Consider the following 19,654-nt stretch of genomic DNA (forward strand, 5'->3'; position numbering starts at 1 on the left):
AATCCTACAGTACACGCAATTAGCCTTCTTTCCAACGTCTGATTTGGCTTTCCGCCAGTTTTTAATTGATGACAAAAAACTCAAAAAGGGCAAAAAATTGGTAAAAAAAAAACCTAATAAAAATGTGCAGGGGGTAGTTCATTTCAATGTCTTATAATAGGACGAGGACAATAAAAAAATACTCGTCTAGAAGAAGCTTAATCAGCCTAAATATCGTGCCAAATTTCAGTTCTTAATTTCAAACCATTTGAAATAAAAAAAAACTACATTTTTCACCCCCTTTTAAGGGATTGTAACTTCTCTAAGGGGGTTTAAATCAAAAAATGAAGGACCCCTATTAAAACTGTTTAAACAATTTTCCCTCAAATTTTTTGCACATAATTCGGGATCATGCCGTATCAATTGCCACCAGAACAAATTAGATCCAATTAAGATATTAAAGAACTTAAAAATTTGTACAATGGCTTCATTTAATATTTCTCTTTCATTTATCACTTAATTGTCCTACTCGATATGCATATTATTGTATACGAGTATAGTACCATAGTAACTGTAACTGTAACTTGATGATTCCTGTTTGAATTGGTAAAAATCTTTATTAATTAGTATTATTTAACATACTGATGTATATTGTTACTGAGAAAATAAAAAAAAAATTTTTTCGGCAGTAAGTGCCGTTATGGAGTAAAAGGAACATGGTTCTATTTATTTAAAAAAGTCATTAATAATATTTTAAAATCAAATTAGGTGTGAAATTGGTAAGTATATATAAATTAGACAAATATTACAATGTATCACCCTCTTTAACACACACGCCACTGGTTAAGAGTTCCCTAATAAACAAAGAACAACTATCTTCATCCTTGTTGTAACGGTCCCGTTGTTATGCGATCCTTTTATGTTATATTATACCGAATATAATCGTTCGATAGTTAAAAAAGAAAAAAAAAACTATTATCTTATGTTATACTATTGCCTTGTGACAATTACAATCTTTTGTACAAATGCAGTGAATGCGTATGTAATAATAAAGAGTGCGGTATAGGTGATCCGGCCTCAAGAGGTCGCTGGTGTTGCGTCGTGCCATTTTCTATGAGAAAGGCGATCCGTTTATGAATGAATTCAGAGGTTCCGGGAGGAACCGGGCGTGAAGAGCGAGTTGCGGGAGGCGAGAGAAAGAGGTTAGATTTGAAGCGAGAAGGTTGCTGGCCGAAGTGTTGGAGAACTAAAACTTTAGGGCCCATTGCCAGTGGTGCCTTGTAGGCGATGCTTGGCAGCTACTACCGTTAACAGGCTGTCTCAAGGCTTGTTGAAGTCATTAGGGCCATCTTCACATGCTCGTATGTTCAAATTAAAGTTTGGTACCTACTGGACAAACCAAGTAAGTGTTTACCTAACTTTTACGGCGTAAAAACGCATCTTCTCTTGTGGTTACGACGATTCAACAAAACCTCCGTCTATCAGGCGAGGATACTAATAACTTTCCGTAATTTGGTGACTTTAATACGTCGTGTATACGTTTTGTTTTGATACCTATAATTTACGTAACTATGTAGTCGGTTGCATTTATGTAATAAACCTGTTCATTCAAATTTCTGATTTTATTTGAAAATAGGTAGTTTTCTTTAGTATTTTGTTAAATAACTTAAAATCAGTGGTGCCCACAAAAATAAAATCAAAAATTCACTATAAGAGAGGTTGAAAGGTTCCACCGCTCACGCCCTGAAGATTGCAGTTATAAGCCAATAAATAAGTAAGTATTGGTTTTATTTTTGTAGAAATGTTTTTTTTTTGTCCTACAATTAGGGACATTAGGGTAGGGGGCTCTAAAAGTACGCAGTCTCTAAGAGTACGCAATTGTTGAAAATCAAAGTTGGCAATACGCAGGCGCGAACTCCTGTTGTCTTAAGGTTGACTGCCGTTGGTTACAAATGAGTGTATGTTAGTTATGGCGATTTATGTTTCATGTAATGTGCACGACAAAGAAACTAATTTTGGTCCGAATTTTCATAAATTTTAACTGACTCACAGTAAGTATTTACACATTTACCTGTATTTAATCTGAAATAATACTTATTACATTAGAAAGTGCGTTACAAAGGGAGTACAATCATATATGTACATTACATTTTCGGGTTTCATAACCTCTATTAACAACTTGTTAAACATATTTGTGGACCTGCGGCTAAGAGTACGCAACCAAAGAGTACGCTTTGCGTACTCTTACCAACCATGTGCGTACTCTTGGCAACCACATGCATATTCTTAACTATCTATCTTTTGCAGGTTTAATTTAAAAAGAAAAATTTGCAGAAAATGGGCAAATATACGCGAAAAACTCAGCGATCTTTAAAGTTTACATCAGATATCTTGCAAGAGGCCCGGAAAAGAATAGAAAGAGGAGAAAGCAAGAGATCAGTAGCTGCTTCTTTAGGCGTAAACGAATGCTCCTTGAGGAAGCGGTTAAAATTGGGAACAGTTCCTATAAGCCTAGGACGGTTCATTTGTACCTTCACACGTGAAATGGAAGATGAACTCGCTGGTCATATACGAGAACTTGAAAAACGGTTGTATGGTCTAACAATGAAAGATGTTATGGTACTGGCGTACCAGTATGCTGAAATGAATAATTTACCTCATCGTTTCAACAAAGATAAGAAGACTGCCGGCAGAAGTTGGACAAGAGCTTTTGCAATTAGAAACAACTTGTCTTTAAGATGTCCAGAAAAATGCAGCTTAGCAAGAGCCATTGGATTCAACAGAATACAATTCGATCGTTTTTTTTGTGAATCTACGGAAGTGTTATACAAAAACCCAAGCCGGGCCTCATCGTATTTTCAATATGGACGAGACCGGAATGTCTACTGTACCAAATAAAATTCCAAGAATTTTTGCACCCAAAGGGAAAAGAAGTGTATCAAAAGTAGTTTCCGCTGAAAGAGGANTTGCAAAAACAACTGTAAACGTTACATGTTATTTAAATCAAAGTGAAGAAAGGCAATTGTTTGAAACAAGAGTAAAAAAGGCTGAATATAGTTTAGTTATGGGGTTATTGAGCATAACTTGCCATTTCTATTAATGCAACATCTTCCACAACTGTTAAAAATTGCAGCGCCAGACTCTAATATTTCGAAGGCGATAAATTGTGGACGTACAAAAACAACAGCAATGGTAAAAGCAATGGGTGAAGAAAGCAGTGACACTTTGAAAACCATTTTGGCAAATACAAAATTTTCTGTGATAATTGACGAGACTACAGATATTAGTGTCAAAAAGTGCTTGGCAATTTTAGTACGGTATGTTGATCAAAATCAAAAAAAGTAAAAGATCGACTACTGTCATTTGTTGAAGTTGCTAACGGAACGGCTGATGGCCTAACGAGTGCAGTAATCGAGGCAATTCAAAAACTTGATGTTCCATTAACCAACTTCATTGGATTTGCTGCAGACAATGCAAACGTGATGATGGGGAATTTAGGTGGAGTACAAGCAAAACTGAGGCAGGTTGTAAACAAAGATATATTTGTTGTTGGGTGCATTTGTCATTCAATGACACTATGTGCGTCAAATGCCGCAAACAAATTGCCACGAGAGGTCGAAGGATTTGTCCGAGACATCTATAATTATTTAAGAATGAGTAGTAAGAAGCCACAAGAATTTAAGGAATTTCAAGAATTTGTACAGATTAAGCCACATAAAATTCTTAAATTGGCTCAAACAAGATCGCTGTCTCTAGAGGTATGTTATAATTGTTAATTTTAAGTGGTTGTTCTGTATGTTTTTTTATTTTATTAAACAGGCCGTAGTACTACGAGTTTTAGAACAATGGAATGCATTGCATCTGTACTTTCAATCTGCAGTTTTAGAAGATAATTTGATAGCAGCTGAGCAAATACTCCAGGAACTGCAAGGGCAGGTTTTTAAGTTATATTTAACATTCTTGGCATATATTTTGCCATTAGTTAACAAAATTAACTTAGAATTTCAATCCCACAAACCTAAATTATATGCAGTTTATGATCGTATTGTTAGCCTTTATAAAACTATTTTAAAGAATTATATGAAAAATGAGTATGTAGATAATAAGAAAGTAGATATTTTTTATTTGAATACAAAAAATGTTAGAATGTATCGCTCGGATGAAGATATGTATTTAGGAGAAAACACAGGAGTACTTCTCTTAAATACTAATCTTCACAAACATGAAATAACAGCGTTTAAAAACAAGTGTTTAGAATATTACATTGAGCTGTGCTCTCAAATTAAGAGTAGATTTAATAGCTTGAAAGACTATAAAGATTTTCGAGTGTTAAATCCAACAAATTTGTTAAATGACGCCGTCTTACCGACTCCTCTTTTGAATAAATTTTCGCATTTGGCTGACAACAATTTGCAAGAAATTGCATCGGAAGCTCGGGAAATTTGTAATTTGCCGAATGATATTAAAGATAAATTGAAGGAAGATAATTTTCAGGATTTTTTGTTTCATTTAATGGATTTGAAAAATTCAGAAAATGAAAGTTGTTTTAAAAATGTTTGTATGTTTGTTTTTAATATTTTCTCAATGCCTCACTCATCTGCAGTTGCAGAAAGAACATTTTCTGCTCTTAATTTAATAAAGTCGAAACAAAGAAATAGATTGCTTCCAGAAACATGTGATTCATTATTGCTCTCTAAGGAGCTTCTGGACGATGGACCTTGCTATTCATGGGAACCATCCAATCATTTAATATGGAAGTAATTGCAATATTGTAATAGTAAATGAGTATATGTATATACCTATTTAAACCAATAAATGTGTTCCTTATTTGTTCCTATTATTATTTATTTACTAAAGTTTATTTAAGAATTGTTCCTTTTGTTTATCTTAAAAAAATAAACTACAACTTGACTTTATTTTGTTTCATTTTACTTAAAAATTTGACACCACAGCATTGCAAATGAATGCGTTATGCAACACTTCATGCTAATGGCTGTTTAACTGGTTGCATAGTAAGCGCTAACCTGCACAGTACTTTTTCAATTATTTTAGTACTTTTTTCCTATGTGCATTGTACTCTTTTCTAAAGTCAGCTGGCAACACTGGCCCAGTGGTGCCTTGTAGGCGATGCTTGGCAGCTACTACCGTTAACAGGCTGTCTCAAGGCTTGTTGAAGTCATTTTAAAGTTTGGTACTGGACAAACCAAGTGTTTATGTAACTTTTACGGCGTAAAAACGCATCTTCTTTTGTGGTTACGACGATTCAACAAAACCTCCGTCTATCAGGCGAGGATATTAATAACTTTCCGTAATTTGGTGACTTTAATATGTCGTGTATACATTTTGTTTTGATACCTATAATTTACGTAACTATGTAGTCGGTTGTATTTATGTAATAAACCTGTTCATTCAAATTTCTGATTTTATTTGAAAATAGGTAGTTTTCTTTAGTATTTTGTTAAATCACTTAAAATCAGTGGTGCCCACAAAAATAAAATCAAAAATTCACTATAAGAGAGATTGAAAGGTTCCACCGCTCACGCCCTGAAGATTACAGTTATAAGCCAATAAATAGTAAGTATTGGTTTTATTTTTGTAGAAATGTTTTTTTTTGTCCTACAATTAGGGACATTATATTGTTTAATAGCAGTATGTCTCAAGTTGTGAAAAAACAAAACAATTCCTTTGTAATGCATAGGGAATTACTTGTTTAGTCAATCTAAGGGCTTTGGTTGAATGCCTTTCAGAAAAATTTAAAGAATGAATGTTTAGTTATTGGTGAAAATGAGGTTCGAAAGCAGGAAGAGGAAGAAGAAGAGAAGCAGCCAGAACAGAATGGTCAAGGGTCGTGAGTCGTTAGCGACGATAGAGATACATAGATACATATTAGAGTTAATAACAGTAAAAGTAATAGAAACCATAGTTTGTGTAGTGTATTATTACTGTAGCAAGGTACAAAAATAAAGATCATTAGTGCACAGCAACTTGATCCCCTTATCCACCTCACCCAAGAAGCCATCCAGACTACCCTCTGCATTGGGAGGAAACAAAAGCCAACATTATTATAAAAGAAACAGGTTAAATTTAAAATATTTTCTTTATAAATGTAGTTTGAAGACATTGCTGTAAATGAAAGAGTTCATTATAATTTATACTGTATTTCTGTATTTTTAGAAGAATTTATGGGAAAGGAAGACTTAAATCCAGAGGCTTCAACATCTGAACCAATAAACATAATAGTTGAGGAGGATTTTAATTATGGGACGCGCAAACCAATATCAAAATCAAATATATTAAATCAGAGAAATTCATCATAGTCAACTTATACTACTACAGAAACTGTATTATCAGTCGCAGTAACACCATCAACTTCAAATTTAAAGCAAAACCAAAGTTCTTTGCATGTAGACCAATATGCCACCATAACAGCAAAACAGCAGCTATCCACAAGAAAAAGAAATACTGAAAATAATGAAGTATTATCAAAAAGAATTATAGGAAGAAAAGATTTTAAAGACAAATTAAATGAAAAATTTCAGAAGAGGAAATACTTGATGTAAAAACGCTAACAAAAAAGAGGCTAGAAGTAGGAAACGTGGAACTATTGATTAAACAGACAGAATTAAAAGTAAATTAGAAATATATAGAAATTAAAGATTTAGAAATCAAACTAAAAAGAGAAGAAATTGCACATAGGCGATGTATACAAAAAATTGATGTAGAAATAAAAAAATAATGACTTAGAAGGTAGTAATAATAATAAACAGATTGATTGTACCTAATATACTGGTGTTTTTATTTAATTAGTTACCCTTTTTTTAACAAATATCTGCATTTCCAAATTATTTAAACGAATACAATTTTTTGCATATACCTAAATATATAATTTAAATTCGCATCAGGATGTCTTCAAAATAGTGAAAGTACAAAATCGATAAAAGCAATTTTTAAGAAACGCTATATGAAATACTTAAATATTTAAAAACAGAGTAAGAATTGGAAAATAGTAATCGGTGTTTAGAAAAACAAATACATAAAACTAAAAATGATTTTGATGTCTGGTTTAGTAAATCGGAGAAGATATATTGAATTACTGGGTTCCACAATTATTGTAAATGCTCATATTGTTTACAAAGAAGTTACGCAAAATAATATCTCTGTGAGAATTTGTGTCTAACCTATTAACAAAAGGTACTTCATTTTTACCCGATTCAAATATCGATATACAAACAGAGGTGAACATATTTTGGTGAAGCAATATACTAGGTTACGAAGCGTTGTGTGCATAGACAAACAAATATGTAAATAAGACAGATATAATTTAAAAGTTAGAATTGAAGGCGAATAAATACTTACCTAAAAACTGACAAAATATGTACGTATCATAGACTGTGTATGTGTTCATATTTTGCTATATAGGTATTGCTTTGTGTTTTAGGAAAGACCAAAGAAGACACTGAGTAAAGACTGAAAAATTTGTAGGTACTTATCAAAGGCTGTAATAACCTAACCCGTTCAGTGATAGATCGTGATAGTATTTTAAAAGTTGGAATTTAGGGTGAAAATGTGTAGACCACTATTGTACTAATTGACTACAACAGGGACTTTATATGCAGTAGGCTATAAGTGAAAGTCAGATGGAATTCCGTTATTGTGAAATATAGCCCGACTATATTTATAATAGGCTATAACGGAGAACAATAAGCACTAGCCTCTAATCAGGGACCTTTTTAAGAACAACTGCAGAAGTAGTTCAATCGCCACTAATTTTTAGGCCCAATTTGTCTCTTTTATTTTGTAGGCATAGATCTTATAATAAATTATAGGTCTATGCATATATGTTTGTAGGAGATTGTGTGGCAGTTAAGGTTATGTCGGCTGATTAATATAATCTACTATATACAGACTTCATAATTATTTTTCTAATAGGCATGGAAAAATAAAAAAGAAATGACTAGAAAAAAGCCTGCGACAAAAAAAACAGCAAATAGAAGCACACGAAATACGCCTCCACCTCCTCTCTCTGAAAAAGAGAAAAAATTTCTGAGCATAATAGGTAATGAAACATCGGAAGGTTTGGGTTTTGAAGAGGAATCTCTTGAGGTATTTCAATTTATTATTTTTTGTTTAAAATCTTATAGATTTAGGTTTTTCAGGTGAACGACCATACATTGAACACGTCAAATATAGATGAAGTTAATTTCGAGCTGGAAGTTCCTATTGCTGTAACTCCTGACAAAAATAAAAAAAATGTATGTATTCTATACATATATATATTTACAATATAACTATCTTTTAGAGGGAACTGTTACATTTCATTGAGCATTTTACACGAAAAATGGGCAAAATATTTTAATGAAAGTATGTCTGAAGAAATTTTTTCAGTTACTAAAAGCAGCCGAATTTCTTTTTGCAATCCCATCTCACAATGCCTATATGGAAAGAATATTTTCACTTATTGCAGCCCAGTGGACCAAAGAAAGAAATAGGCTGCTTTTATCTTCGCCGAAAGGAATACTCATGACTACATATAATTTAAAAAATATGAGCTGTCCAGAGTTTTATGATTTTGTGCTTTTGCCAGAAAATTTAACTTTTTTAAATAAAATACAAAGTAGCAAAAAGTACCTGTAGAGTGTGTTGTAACTTGTTTTACTTCGTAAATTTGAATAAAAAATGCATTTTTTTGTTCTTGTTTTATTAGTAAAATGAAAATGTTATAATGATAACCATCATCAATCATCAGATAATGTTACTTTGCTAAAAAAAATTATGACGGTCGGATTTTGTCCGGATTTTCTTAATGGCTTGTCCTGGGTGGACAAGTTTTCATCTGGTAACTATGAAAATAGGTTATTTCTATTTTAGAAAGTTTTTTATTAGTTTTTTATAAATTTCAGATGGAAGGTCAAAACAATAATGATCCCTATGAAAGAAATTAGCAACGGTTGCTCACCTTGCTTGACGAAGTTTCTACAGATGAAGAAAAAGATCCATTTGCAGATAGTGATGGCGAGTATGGTTCTGATATGAACTACGAGAAATCTTCATCAGAATCTGACGAAAGTATGTCATCGATTGACTCAGATAAACCCACTGTATCAAGAAAAAAAAGTATTTGCTAGTAGGAACAAAAAATCTTTGATACCGGAAGAACCGAATCGACAAACAACCTCAGATTCTCCTGAACCTTTACCTGACAACGGGGTCGTTTCTCCAGAGGCTTCTCCGCCACCCTCACCAAGGCCTTCTACGCCAGTACCTTCCGATACTGATTCATGGGAAAGTACCGCTGCTCCAATTCCTGACTTCAACTTCGAATGAGAGCAGCAACCGTTTGAAAATAAATAGCGGTCCAGGTTCAACAGTAATGGAATTATTTGAGTCTTTTCACTCCAAATATATTGGACTACATAGTCGAATGCACAAACAGTTATAGTATAGCTTTGATGAAGACTAATAGACCTAAAACGCGACATAGTAGCGCAAGGTTTCGCCCAGCAAGCAATGAAGAAATGAACAAATTTTTGGGGTGGTTGTGTCTGTTACAAGGCCAAGTTTCTTCTAAAAACATGCGTTGTTATTTTTCATATTCGGATACATTGTACTTCCACCAAATTTTTTCCTATATTCAGCTAGAAAATTCGAGCACATACTGAGGGTTTTGTGTTTTAGTCTAGTCAATTCTAAAGGCAAAGATAAAATACAACTTCTCATAGACATGCTAATATCACAATTTCAGAGTGCTTATAGTCCTTCTAAGGAACTTTCTATTGATGAATCATTACTACACTTCCGTGGGAGCTGAAATTCAGGGTGTACATAAAGAACAAAAAGTCCCGATATGGACTCAAATTTTTTGAGCTTACGACGTTTGACGGATACCTTCTAAATATGGAATTATATAATGGTCCTGTAGAAGAGGATGACGAATCAGATAACACTAAAACTGAAGCTGCCCTCATGAGACTGATGAAACCATATCTCATGAAGGGCCATGAATTGTTTATGGATAACTACTACAATAGCTATGAGTTGTCCGAAAAGCTACTAAATTGGAAGACTCATACCAATAGGAAAAGTAATCCAAAAAATTTAGTTCAAAGAAAATTAAAGAAGGGCGAACATTTTTGGGTTTGCAGAAAACAAGTGTATGTTTCCAAATGGAGGGACAAACGAGACGTCACCCGAAATCACCCTCACATGATTAGGGTGAAAAATCGTTATGGAAAAGAACAACTGAAACCCATAGAGGTTACCACATATAATGATCTCATGTCAGGAATTGATCACTGCGTTAACAAATGACTGCGACCTACTCAACCCCAGAAGGAAAACTCTCGAAAATACCGATTTCTTCATTTTAGAGATGAATTGATAAAAAGTCTAATTCAACTACATAGTAATACTAAAGCAATACATTTGTTACATTTATGTTTATGTCTGCCAAACAAACACAGACCATCCGCCAAAGAATAATGGGAGTCACGGAGCAATAGAAAGCCAGTATAACTTTTTAACAATGTTCTAAGTATAGCTTATACCTGGCTTATACTTGCATTGGGGAACAAGTGTAGATTTATCGAGAGAATAAGTATTCGGAGCATAAAGTTATCCTACGATTTAACTGGCGCATAAGTCACCGCTGTTTTACAACTCTAGTTTTGTAACTTTCTATTCCCGAATAAGTATTAAAATAATAGTGGAAAAATATTTGAAGTTGGTAGCACAAAGTTGTTTTGCGCACGCGCCAATTATGTACAAACTGTATAGTTGTGACAATTCAATATAACCTCTGAACTTGTTGCTTCTTTAAACCTCGTGTGGCTTTCTTGTGTATTTGTTGTTTTATATTTTTGTGTAAGATACAAACAAAGAATATGGATTCGACAAAACGCATATGTTCTAATCTCGGTTCTAATGTTAGTAATAATGAAATGGATATTTTGTTGGCTCTCGTTGAAGAACATAAAAGAATAATTGGTATGTATCGTTAACATTTTTATTAATAAAGGTAAGCAATTATTAAATTTATAACTTTACTTTTAGAATGCATGAAGACAGATACAGTTTCAAATCATGGTAAGGATGCAGAATGGGAGAAGTTAACGAAAAAATTTAATGATGCTGCTGCAGGGTCTGGACGAACGGCAAAGCAACTGCATATGAAGTGGGACTCTTGGAAGAAAACAATGAGGAAAAATTATAGTTTAAAAAAAGAACAGGTGGTGGGTTTAGTAATAATAGTTTTGATAATTGGAAGGAAAGGATTTTAAGTGTTACAGGAATTTCAGCTACTGTGTTGAGTGTTCTTTTGATTCAGTTAATACAAGTGAGGGTAGGTGATGGATTTTAATTAGTCATTGGTAGAATATGCTAATAAATATTTTGGTGCCTAACATTGTAAAAATTAAAACGTTTTCAAAACATATGAGGTAGAAATTATGAAATATTTTCTTTTTATTTCAGAATTTTAAACAAATTAAAATTCTATAAATGCAGTTGTTTCTAGTAATATTGTGCAGAACATTGCAGAACGACTCTGTATGTGAGGTTCGAATAGTGAAATAATAGTTTACTGAAAATTTTAGTGTAGCTGGCAGAGTATCTTTCCAGATAAAAATTCACTTTAATGTGTAATGTTGGTTGCAGTATAGGATTTGCATTGTTAAATTTAGAATTTTGTCAGTGTTTGTAATGGCGTCGGATGCTGATCGTGTACCTTCAACTACCGTAAGTAAATTGATTGTTTTACTGATTCATTAGTCAATTAAAATGGAAATCCCGTCGTTTTCATTTTATGGGAAGAAAGGAATTGAAAAAGTGAAATTTACACGTGTTACCACCAGTGGACCCCAAAAATTTAGATGATAATGAATCGATCCATTTTAAAAAGGAAAATAGACGTGCAGTGTCCGCCGATAATAAAACAGTATAATGTGGACTTAGCAGATAATGCTAATTGCACTTTATAAAACCCCACTTAAGTCCAGAGGATAATATCTAGGAATTTTTGGTACATTCAGAAGACTGTATGACAACTTGGGACAATATGATTCTTTCTGTATACCCAAAAACAGAGAAGACAATATAAATGAAGCTGCGGAAATAAATGTCTATTACATTTATACAAAATCCCTCAATTTCAACATGGCTATTATATGTGTATATATTATATTTATTTTGGTCTAAACTTTCGCGGTTCTGCCACTAACGATTACAAAAAATAGGAATAGAAATTTATAAGATAAAAGGAACTGTGAAACCATTCCAAGGGACTTTTGATATCAAAATATGTTGAAGTTAAGAGTTGTGTTATTTCATATTAAGTAAGACATACAACGGCAAATTGCATCAGAAGCAGGTATGTCGCAGATAACTGTTGTGAGAGTGCTAAGGAAACATAAATTTCACCCACACAAACTGTCAGTATCGCAGACGTCGAATATTGAACAATGTATCCAAGACTCAGAAAGTAAAAAAAATTGCAAGTGATGCTGATAAAGTGAACTACATCTAATGTGCTCTACACCACATTTACCAATTGATCAGAGATCCTCAACTTGAACAGGTTATCTATGAAAACACTGCAGAATCCGACTCAGATATAGATGACGTGCCCCAACAGAGCAGTTCAGGCCTCGTTTGGAATCCCTCCAATGGACACATTTAAAACAGTTTAGGTTTAATGAATTCTAGCACAGTTACATATCCTCTACTATACAAAATGCATTACAACAAAACCCCAATAAGCTCTACGATTTGTTTATAAATAATGATATTCTGAATTTGATGGTTTTAAAGACTAATCCATATGGAGCTCAATGTAAGACCAAATAATTGGCACCTAAATCTAGAATCCACCAGTGGCGTGACAAAAAAACTTGGATGAGATGAAGAAGTTTATTGGAATTTTACTTTGGATGAGTCTTTGTCGGTTTCAATCCATAGAGTCCTACTGATCCGAGGACCCAATACAGTAGGACCCCGATTATCCGAGTTCGCTTTAACCGAGGTCGCGATTAACCGAGCTTGCTTGTTACTATGTAAACAACTTGCTTAGCAACAGTGTGTGCGCGCCGCGCCTCCCGCGCACGACGTCTCACTCACCTCTCTTCAGTCGCGTCGTTGCGCGCGTAGCGTTCGGACGTGTAAAATCGCACATTTTTGATACCCAACTCACGACGACGACAACTTCGTACAATGTCGACGCCAAAACGCAAAAGAGTCGTTATTTCTCTTCAAAAAAAGTTGGAGGCACTAGAGAGAATACGTAAAGGTGAATCATTGAAGAAATTAGCATCTGAATTAGGAGTTGGAGAAAACACAGTTGGTGATTGGAAGCGAAACCGCAATAAACTAGAGCAGTGGAAGGAGAAAACATCATCAACCGGGACATCATCGCTAATTGAACGAAAATCCATGAAATCAAGTGACTATGAAAAATTGGGAGATGCGTTATTTTTATGGTTTACACAACAGCGTGATAAGGGAGCTCCGTTCTCTGGACCAATTCTACAAGCGAAAGCATTATCACTGCGCACTCTTTTCCCGGAGGAAACGAAACAATTCACAGCAAGCCAAAGCTGGCTCGATAGATGGAAAAAGAGGCATGATATACTTCAGCCCAATATTTGTGGTGAGAAGCTATCTGCAGACAACTCTGCCGTGATAACATTTAAAGAAAAAAATCAACAAAAAATAAACAACGATGGATAAAGCCCAGATCAAATTTATAACTGTGATGAGACTGGCCTAAATTACAAACTTTAGCCAGCCAAAACCCTAGCATCACAACAAGAAACATCAGCTCCTGGTTACAAACGTAGCAAAGAAAGGGTAACAATTTTAGCATGCAGCAATGCTTCTGGTAGTCACAAATTGCCCCTCATGATGATTGGAAAATCTGCCAAGCCTAGAGCTTTTAAAAATCTTTCACCAACAGCCATGCCCGTTTACTATAGAAACCAAAGAAGTGCATGGATGGATTCAAAACTCTTCAAAGCATGGTTCTATGAAGAATTTGTTACTCAAGTGGAGCAACATTTGAAAAAAATGAAACTGTCTAGAAAAGCATTACTGCTACTGGACAATGCTCCATCGCATCCAAGTGAAGATGAGTTATGTAGCGAGGACATCAAAGTGCTTTTTTTTCCGCCAAACGTTACATCATTGATCCAACCAATGGATCAAGGAGTATTGGAAAATCTAAAGCGCAACTACAGATTTTGCCTATTAAAATCGTTTTTGGAAGCGTTAGAAAATGGTGAGGACTTAACGACTCATTTAAAAAAGGTGAATCTTAAGGACGTGATGTTTTGGCTAGCCCAATCGTGGCATGAAATGAAACCTGAAACTTTGATGAAGTCATGGCGCAAAACTGTCGATTTTTCGAAAGACAATCTCTCTGTTGAGGCACCTGTACTCCCGTTGCTTGAGATGGCGAGGTCACTACCGAGTGAGGACCCCTTAACAGAAAATGATGTCGAAGAGTGGATCAGAGGAGATGATGTGGAATTGGATTACACTGATGAAGAGATTGCGTCAATCGTTCAAGAACGCCAACGCATTGAAGAATCAAGTTCTGATGAAGAAATAATTTTTCAGAAACTTTCTCATTCGGAAGATTTAGCTGCATTTGAAACTGCCTTAGCTCATGTGGAGCAGCAAAACGAAGCAACGCCAGCAGACATTTTTCTCATGAAAAAATGGAGACATTGCTGCAAAAAATCGCGCTCCTCGATTACGTCAAACGAAAATTTCGTCTTTTTTACTCCTTAGTTTGCTTGTCATACTGTTAGGTATATACACACATATTACTTTAGTACTTACTTTATTACTGCGTACGTAAATAAAAGATATGTAATTTGATTAAAAATCTAATTTTATTTTACAGTAGAAAATAAAGTCCGTATTATCCGAGTTTTTGATTATCCGAGGTAGGCTTGGTCCACAATAGCTCGGATAATCGGGGTTCTACTGTGTATCATAATAAAATCTGTGATGTCACGAAACAGGTTTCAACTGATGTTGAGGGTATGGCACTTTCATAACATAAAAACACACCACATAAATGAGACAACCCCCAAATTCAAAGCCAAAGGCTGTGCGGAAGGGGGCTACACTTGAAAAAACTAGGATAACAACGACTATGTTTCCAATAACAGGCTCCAAAAAATACAGCCTTTGTTAGAATTACTTTTGAAAAATTTCCAAGATCAAATTACTCTAGCAAAGTCAGTGTGCATCGATAAAACTATGGTGCCATTTAGAGGACGTCCCAAATTTAGACATTTGGTAGGCACACTGCGATCAAATCGAAAACAAAACCCACAGGAAGTCACTCAGAAAAAATTGAAAAAAGGAGAATAATCGATCAACACCTGTAACCGCCGGTCTACAATCTAAGATAAGCTTTTGTGTCAAAATAATCGATTTCTGGTAGATGGAGGGGCATTTTCCGTAATTATCGGTCATTTTAGATTAGTGAAACCTAACCTAACTTCACTATGAACAAATAAAATAATTTGTGTTGATCATATTCATATAGGTATCTTGTGTTTCAGTCATGTCTTGCAAGGGTATCAAATATTACCAGTGGTCAGAACAAGATATGAAAACAGCAATAGGAAAGTATAGAACTGGGAAATTTGGACTGAATGAGATCTGCAGACAATACAAAATTCCTAAGCCAACTTTCAAGAGTCACCTACTGGGTACAAATATGAAGGCAAAGGAAGGAACTAAATCGGGGCGGTTAACCTAGAAAATCAAATTCTGAAAGCGGATGAATGCTTTTATGCCCTTACCACCAAAGATATTCAAAAATCGGCCTTCCAGTTTGCAGAAAAGAATGCCATACGCATCAACTTAACAAAGAGAAAGAAAAAGCCAGTAAGGCATAGTTTTATAATTTTATGATATCCATTTTATTTATTCATTTAACAAACCGCATGGTACAATTTCACTAACCAGTTGGGTAAATTGTACTATTTGCAACTTTAAAAAAAAAACTCATTCTAAACTCCTAGTATTTGCACAAGTTTTTCATTGTGCATTTTGATAGAAACATATGAAATAATCCTGGTTTAAATTTTCATTCTATTTTTATATTTTTGTTCTAAAAGAGCTTGACCCATTTATCAATTCTGTTGTGCAGTTATATTTTAAAAATCATCTTAAAAAAAACAAATTATACCAACCAGTTTACTTTACAAAGATGGAATTTGTATCATTAGGTCTTAATACTAACATTCTTTGTGTACATATGTATTTAAAAATGAGAAAATAGTTTATAGCGAATTTTATGGTATCACGTAGTATGCCAAATGAAGCAATAATAAAACCATAGGTTTGAGATTTGCGGCACATTTAGCTCCTAAGACCTATAACTTATTACCTTTAGAAAAAAAAAAAACTTTAAAAAGTACTCACATCTCTGTAAAATATATATAATTAACAACTATTTCTCATTTTTGTCGTTGATTGAACAATATCTTTGCTAATGTGTGTGAAAGATGATACTGCTTTGTACAATAATTTGAATTTTACTCTAGACTATTGTATTTACTGCTTGCACAATTCAAGTGTTTATTCTCTGAGCGCTTTGTGTTTACTTTTAATGAATATGTACATGTTTATATATTTTTTGTATTATCTAGTATTTGTGGTAGGTTGTATTTTTACATATTTGTAGCTTAGTTACATGTATTCCTACCCTATAATGTTTAATGTTAGGTGATGACAAAAAACAAAAAACTATTTTTAACTGACTGCGTACATCCCGTAGAAGTGAAACGAAAGACTTCAGAAAATAATTTTTTCAAATGCCAATTGACTCATGAGTATTATCTTTTAAGCGACAATAAAAAAGGGCGAATTGCCAACAATTTTTAATTTGTACTTTCTCAGAGAAATCTCAGAACAGTCTTTGCCAATAAAGTTCGAGAAATTTTTCCAAGTGGCATTGATAGAAGGGGTGAACATTCCTCTTATAACAAAGCTACCGAATCTCAAATAAATTTGTTTAAAGGCTTTGTTGGGTCTCTTCCCGTGGTGCTCCCCCTACTACTGCCATAGCTGATCCAGCAAGAAATACGTTCCGTCAGATATAAGGTCTTTAAATAATTTATACCCGATGTATCCCCGATACCCGATATAAGACCTTTAAAAGAGACTAGTTTTTTAAATATATTCAAAGAAATGTTCAATATTGTTATTCACGTTCCCAGAAAGCATAAATGCACTTTAGTGTGAGTCCCACAAAAATCGAGATAAAAATGGAAGAACACATCAACATAACGAAAATTATGACAAACGTTTTAGAGACAAAAAAATTATCAAACAAATATTCTTACATAAACAAAAGCAGGAATCAATTTGGAAAAAGGTATAGTGACTTTTGATTTAATGGTTTTAGTTACCTCGTACAGTGATAGCATGTTAACGGGATATTACCGGGAATATGCCATATATTGATGGGTTTTTGCCTGTCATAATAGACCGGGAGATATTAGACTGAAAGGTAACCGAGAGACAAGTACAATAAACTAAATTTAAAAGATGGGCTGCGGGACACCTTTGTGAAAATTCAATTTTCCTTTTCAAAAAAATTATTATTATTATGTATTTCTCACTTATGCCATGTTCATAAGTAGAGAAGTATCGATTTTTTCACAAAATTTTTTTGGCATAAGGGACCTAAAAATGGAAAACTTTGTAAGAAAATGTGAAAAACATGTTTATTTGTCTAACAATTTCTCAATAACGCCAATTAGAAATATGACATTGTTATATTCGAAAAGCTCATAAAAAACATTGGCATAAGTCCTACTAAGGACTAAAGAAAATAGGGCGTTGGAAAAGCTGCGGAAAATTTTTCGTTTTGGTCAACGTGAAAGTATTCATTTTTTTAAAGGGCATAAGTCCCTGGTGAGGATTATATGCTAAAAAATTTTTGAAAAGTTGTAGGAAAATTCATGAACATTGTTACGTCTTTCTCGCTTATGCCATTTTGCATGCACGTAGAAAACTACATTATAAAGTCATATAAATGTAGGCATAAGTCCATATTGGATTTTCATGTTGTAAATTATTTTGAATTTTAATACGAGTCAGGTCGATAAAGTAGAAAAATAATAGAAAATTGCCACAATTTTCTCATTTATGCCGTTTCATACACGAGTAGAAAATATTATTAAAAGCCATTTTCAAGAGTGGCATGAATGCCACAAGGTATCGTCGTATGTAAAAATTGGTAAAAAAAACCTTGGGCTCTATTCTCGAGTAGTTTTATTATTATGACGAATAATTTAATTCTTAATAAACAATTTTTCTTTGCAGTAACGCATTTAAAGATATTGAAAAATTCGTTTGCCAAATGTACTCAACAAAAAAAATGGATTAAACCACTTTCAATATGTTATTCAGTTATTTATAAAAACCTACGGCACGGTGGACGTAAATGAACACTTGAAAAAACAATTATTGAATTTTAATGCTTGTTCATTGCCCCCCTGCCGTAGAGAATTAATGCAACATATGTTGCGTACATCATACATTGGCAACTTATGGAGTAACTAACTCTACCAAGAGCATTTCTTCAGCATTAGATGTTACTGAGTACGGGTGGCTACTTGAGGAAAGTTCTCTTTCATTCGAATGGTTTGACGGTGAAGAACTCCCAGAAACCATTGGTGATATACTTTTAAATGATGAAGATGAAGGTAAATAATTATTATCTTTTCAATTGACAATATAATTTTAATAACACTTAAAAATTGGAACACAAAATGTCAAAAGCTATTTCATTAAAATTTGTATTATGTATTTGCTGGTATATATTTTATTTCAGTTTTTATTTTATATATGTATTATTCATGCATTACATATATTTTGTACTATTTTGCAGCTTTAAATGATGAAGAGGCCAATGATGATCAGAAGCCAGTGAATCTGCTCGTTACAACAACATGATAGGGTTTGGCACCGATCTTAATGACTTGACAAACGTTTATTGATATACAAAACAGAAACTATTTTATGAATTTTTCATAGTTAAAAATTATTTTATCATTTCAAATATGTTGAAATAATTCTTTAAACTTTCACATTTGTTCTTTTATTAAATTAGGTTTTCTTTCAACACCAATAATAGCGATATTGTTAAAACAATGTAACTTAATTTTTTTCTGTGATACACAAATATACAGAAATAGGTCCAGATACCCCAAATCAACTATGGGGCAACTGGACCCACTGTAACAGAAACTACTAATTATTATTTTTTTTTAATTTAGAGTTTTTAAATTTGTGTTTAGGGGATTTCGTTACTAAAAGAAAACATACATAGGTACATTTATGTGAGTTTGTTTTGTTCCTTTTATTTTATTTTTATATTTTAAGCTCAATAAAAAAATATTTAAAGTTGACCTTGTAAAAACATGTTCCAGTTACCCCACCTTACCTTAATTGTTTCAAACCTACTAGAGAGAAAATTTAATATTACTATATGCAAGTTACCCAGGTACAATAGAAAACAATAATTTTAACCTATAAAACAAACTTGATTCTTTACAAAACAGTAATAAATTAACTGCAAGATAAGTTTTCGTCTTGTTTTAGCTGAGAAAGTAAAGATGTAGATGAAAATAATGTTAATAAAAGAGCAATGCTC

At 33.5% G+C, this 19,654-nt stretch overlaps 1 protein-coding gene across 1 annotated transcript; it reads left to right on the forward strand.

Moving 5' to 3' along the window:
- The first annotated feature begins 13,182 nt into the window (after nucleotides 1-13,182).
- On the forward strand, nucleotides 13,183-18,954 carry LOC108913328 (jerky protein homolog-like). Its single transcript, XM_018718860.1, has 4 exons — nucleotides 13,183-13,647; nucleotides 13,753-14,701; nucleotides 18,585-18,704; nucleotides 18,890-18,954. Exons 1-4 carry the CDS (start codon nucleotides 13,183-13,185, stop codon nucleotides 18,952-18,954), a joined length of 1,599 nt encoding a protein of 532 aa, XP_018574376.1.
- Nucleotides 18,955-19,654: the final 700 nt, after the last annotated feature.

The sequence above is a fragment of the Anoplophora glabripennis genome, unplaced genomic scaffold (genome assembly GCF_000390285.2).
Source record: "Anoplophora glabripennis isolate ALB-LARVAE unplaced genomic scaffold, Agla_2.0 scaffold973, whole genome shotgun sequence".
Taxonomy (NCBI): Eukaryota; Metazoa; Arthropoda; class Insecta; order Coleoptera; family Cerambycidae; genus Anoplophora; species Anoplophora glabripennis.

What these genes read in the sequence shown, in the direction of transcription:
- LOC108913328 (XM_018718860.1), top strand. Translation starts at nt 13,183, where the DNA reads ATGTCGACGCCAAAACGCAAAAGAGTCGTTATTTCTCTTCAAAAAAAG. An exon ending in TATCTGCAGACAACTCTGCC is followed by an intron (nt 13,648 to 13,752) that starts GTGATAACATTT and finishes TACAAACTTTAG; the next exon opens with CCAGCCAAAACCCTAGCATC. An exon ending in TTTAAATGATGAAGATGAAG is followed by an intron (nt 18,705 to 18,889) that starts GTAAATAATTAT and finishes ACTATTTTGCAG; the next exon opens with CTTTAAATGATGAAGAGGCC.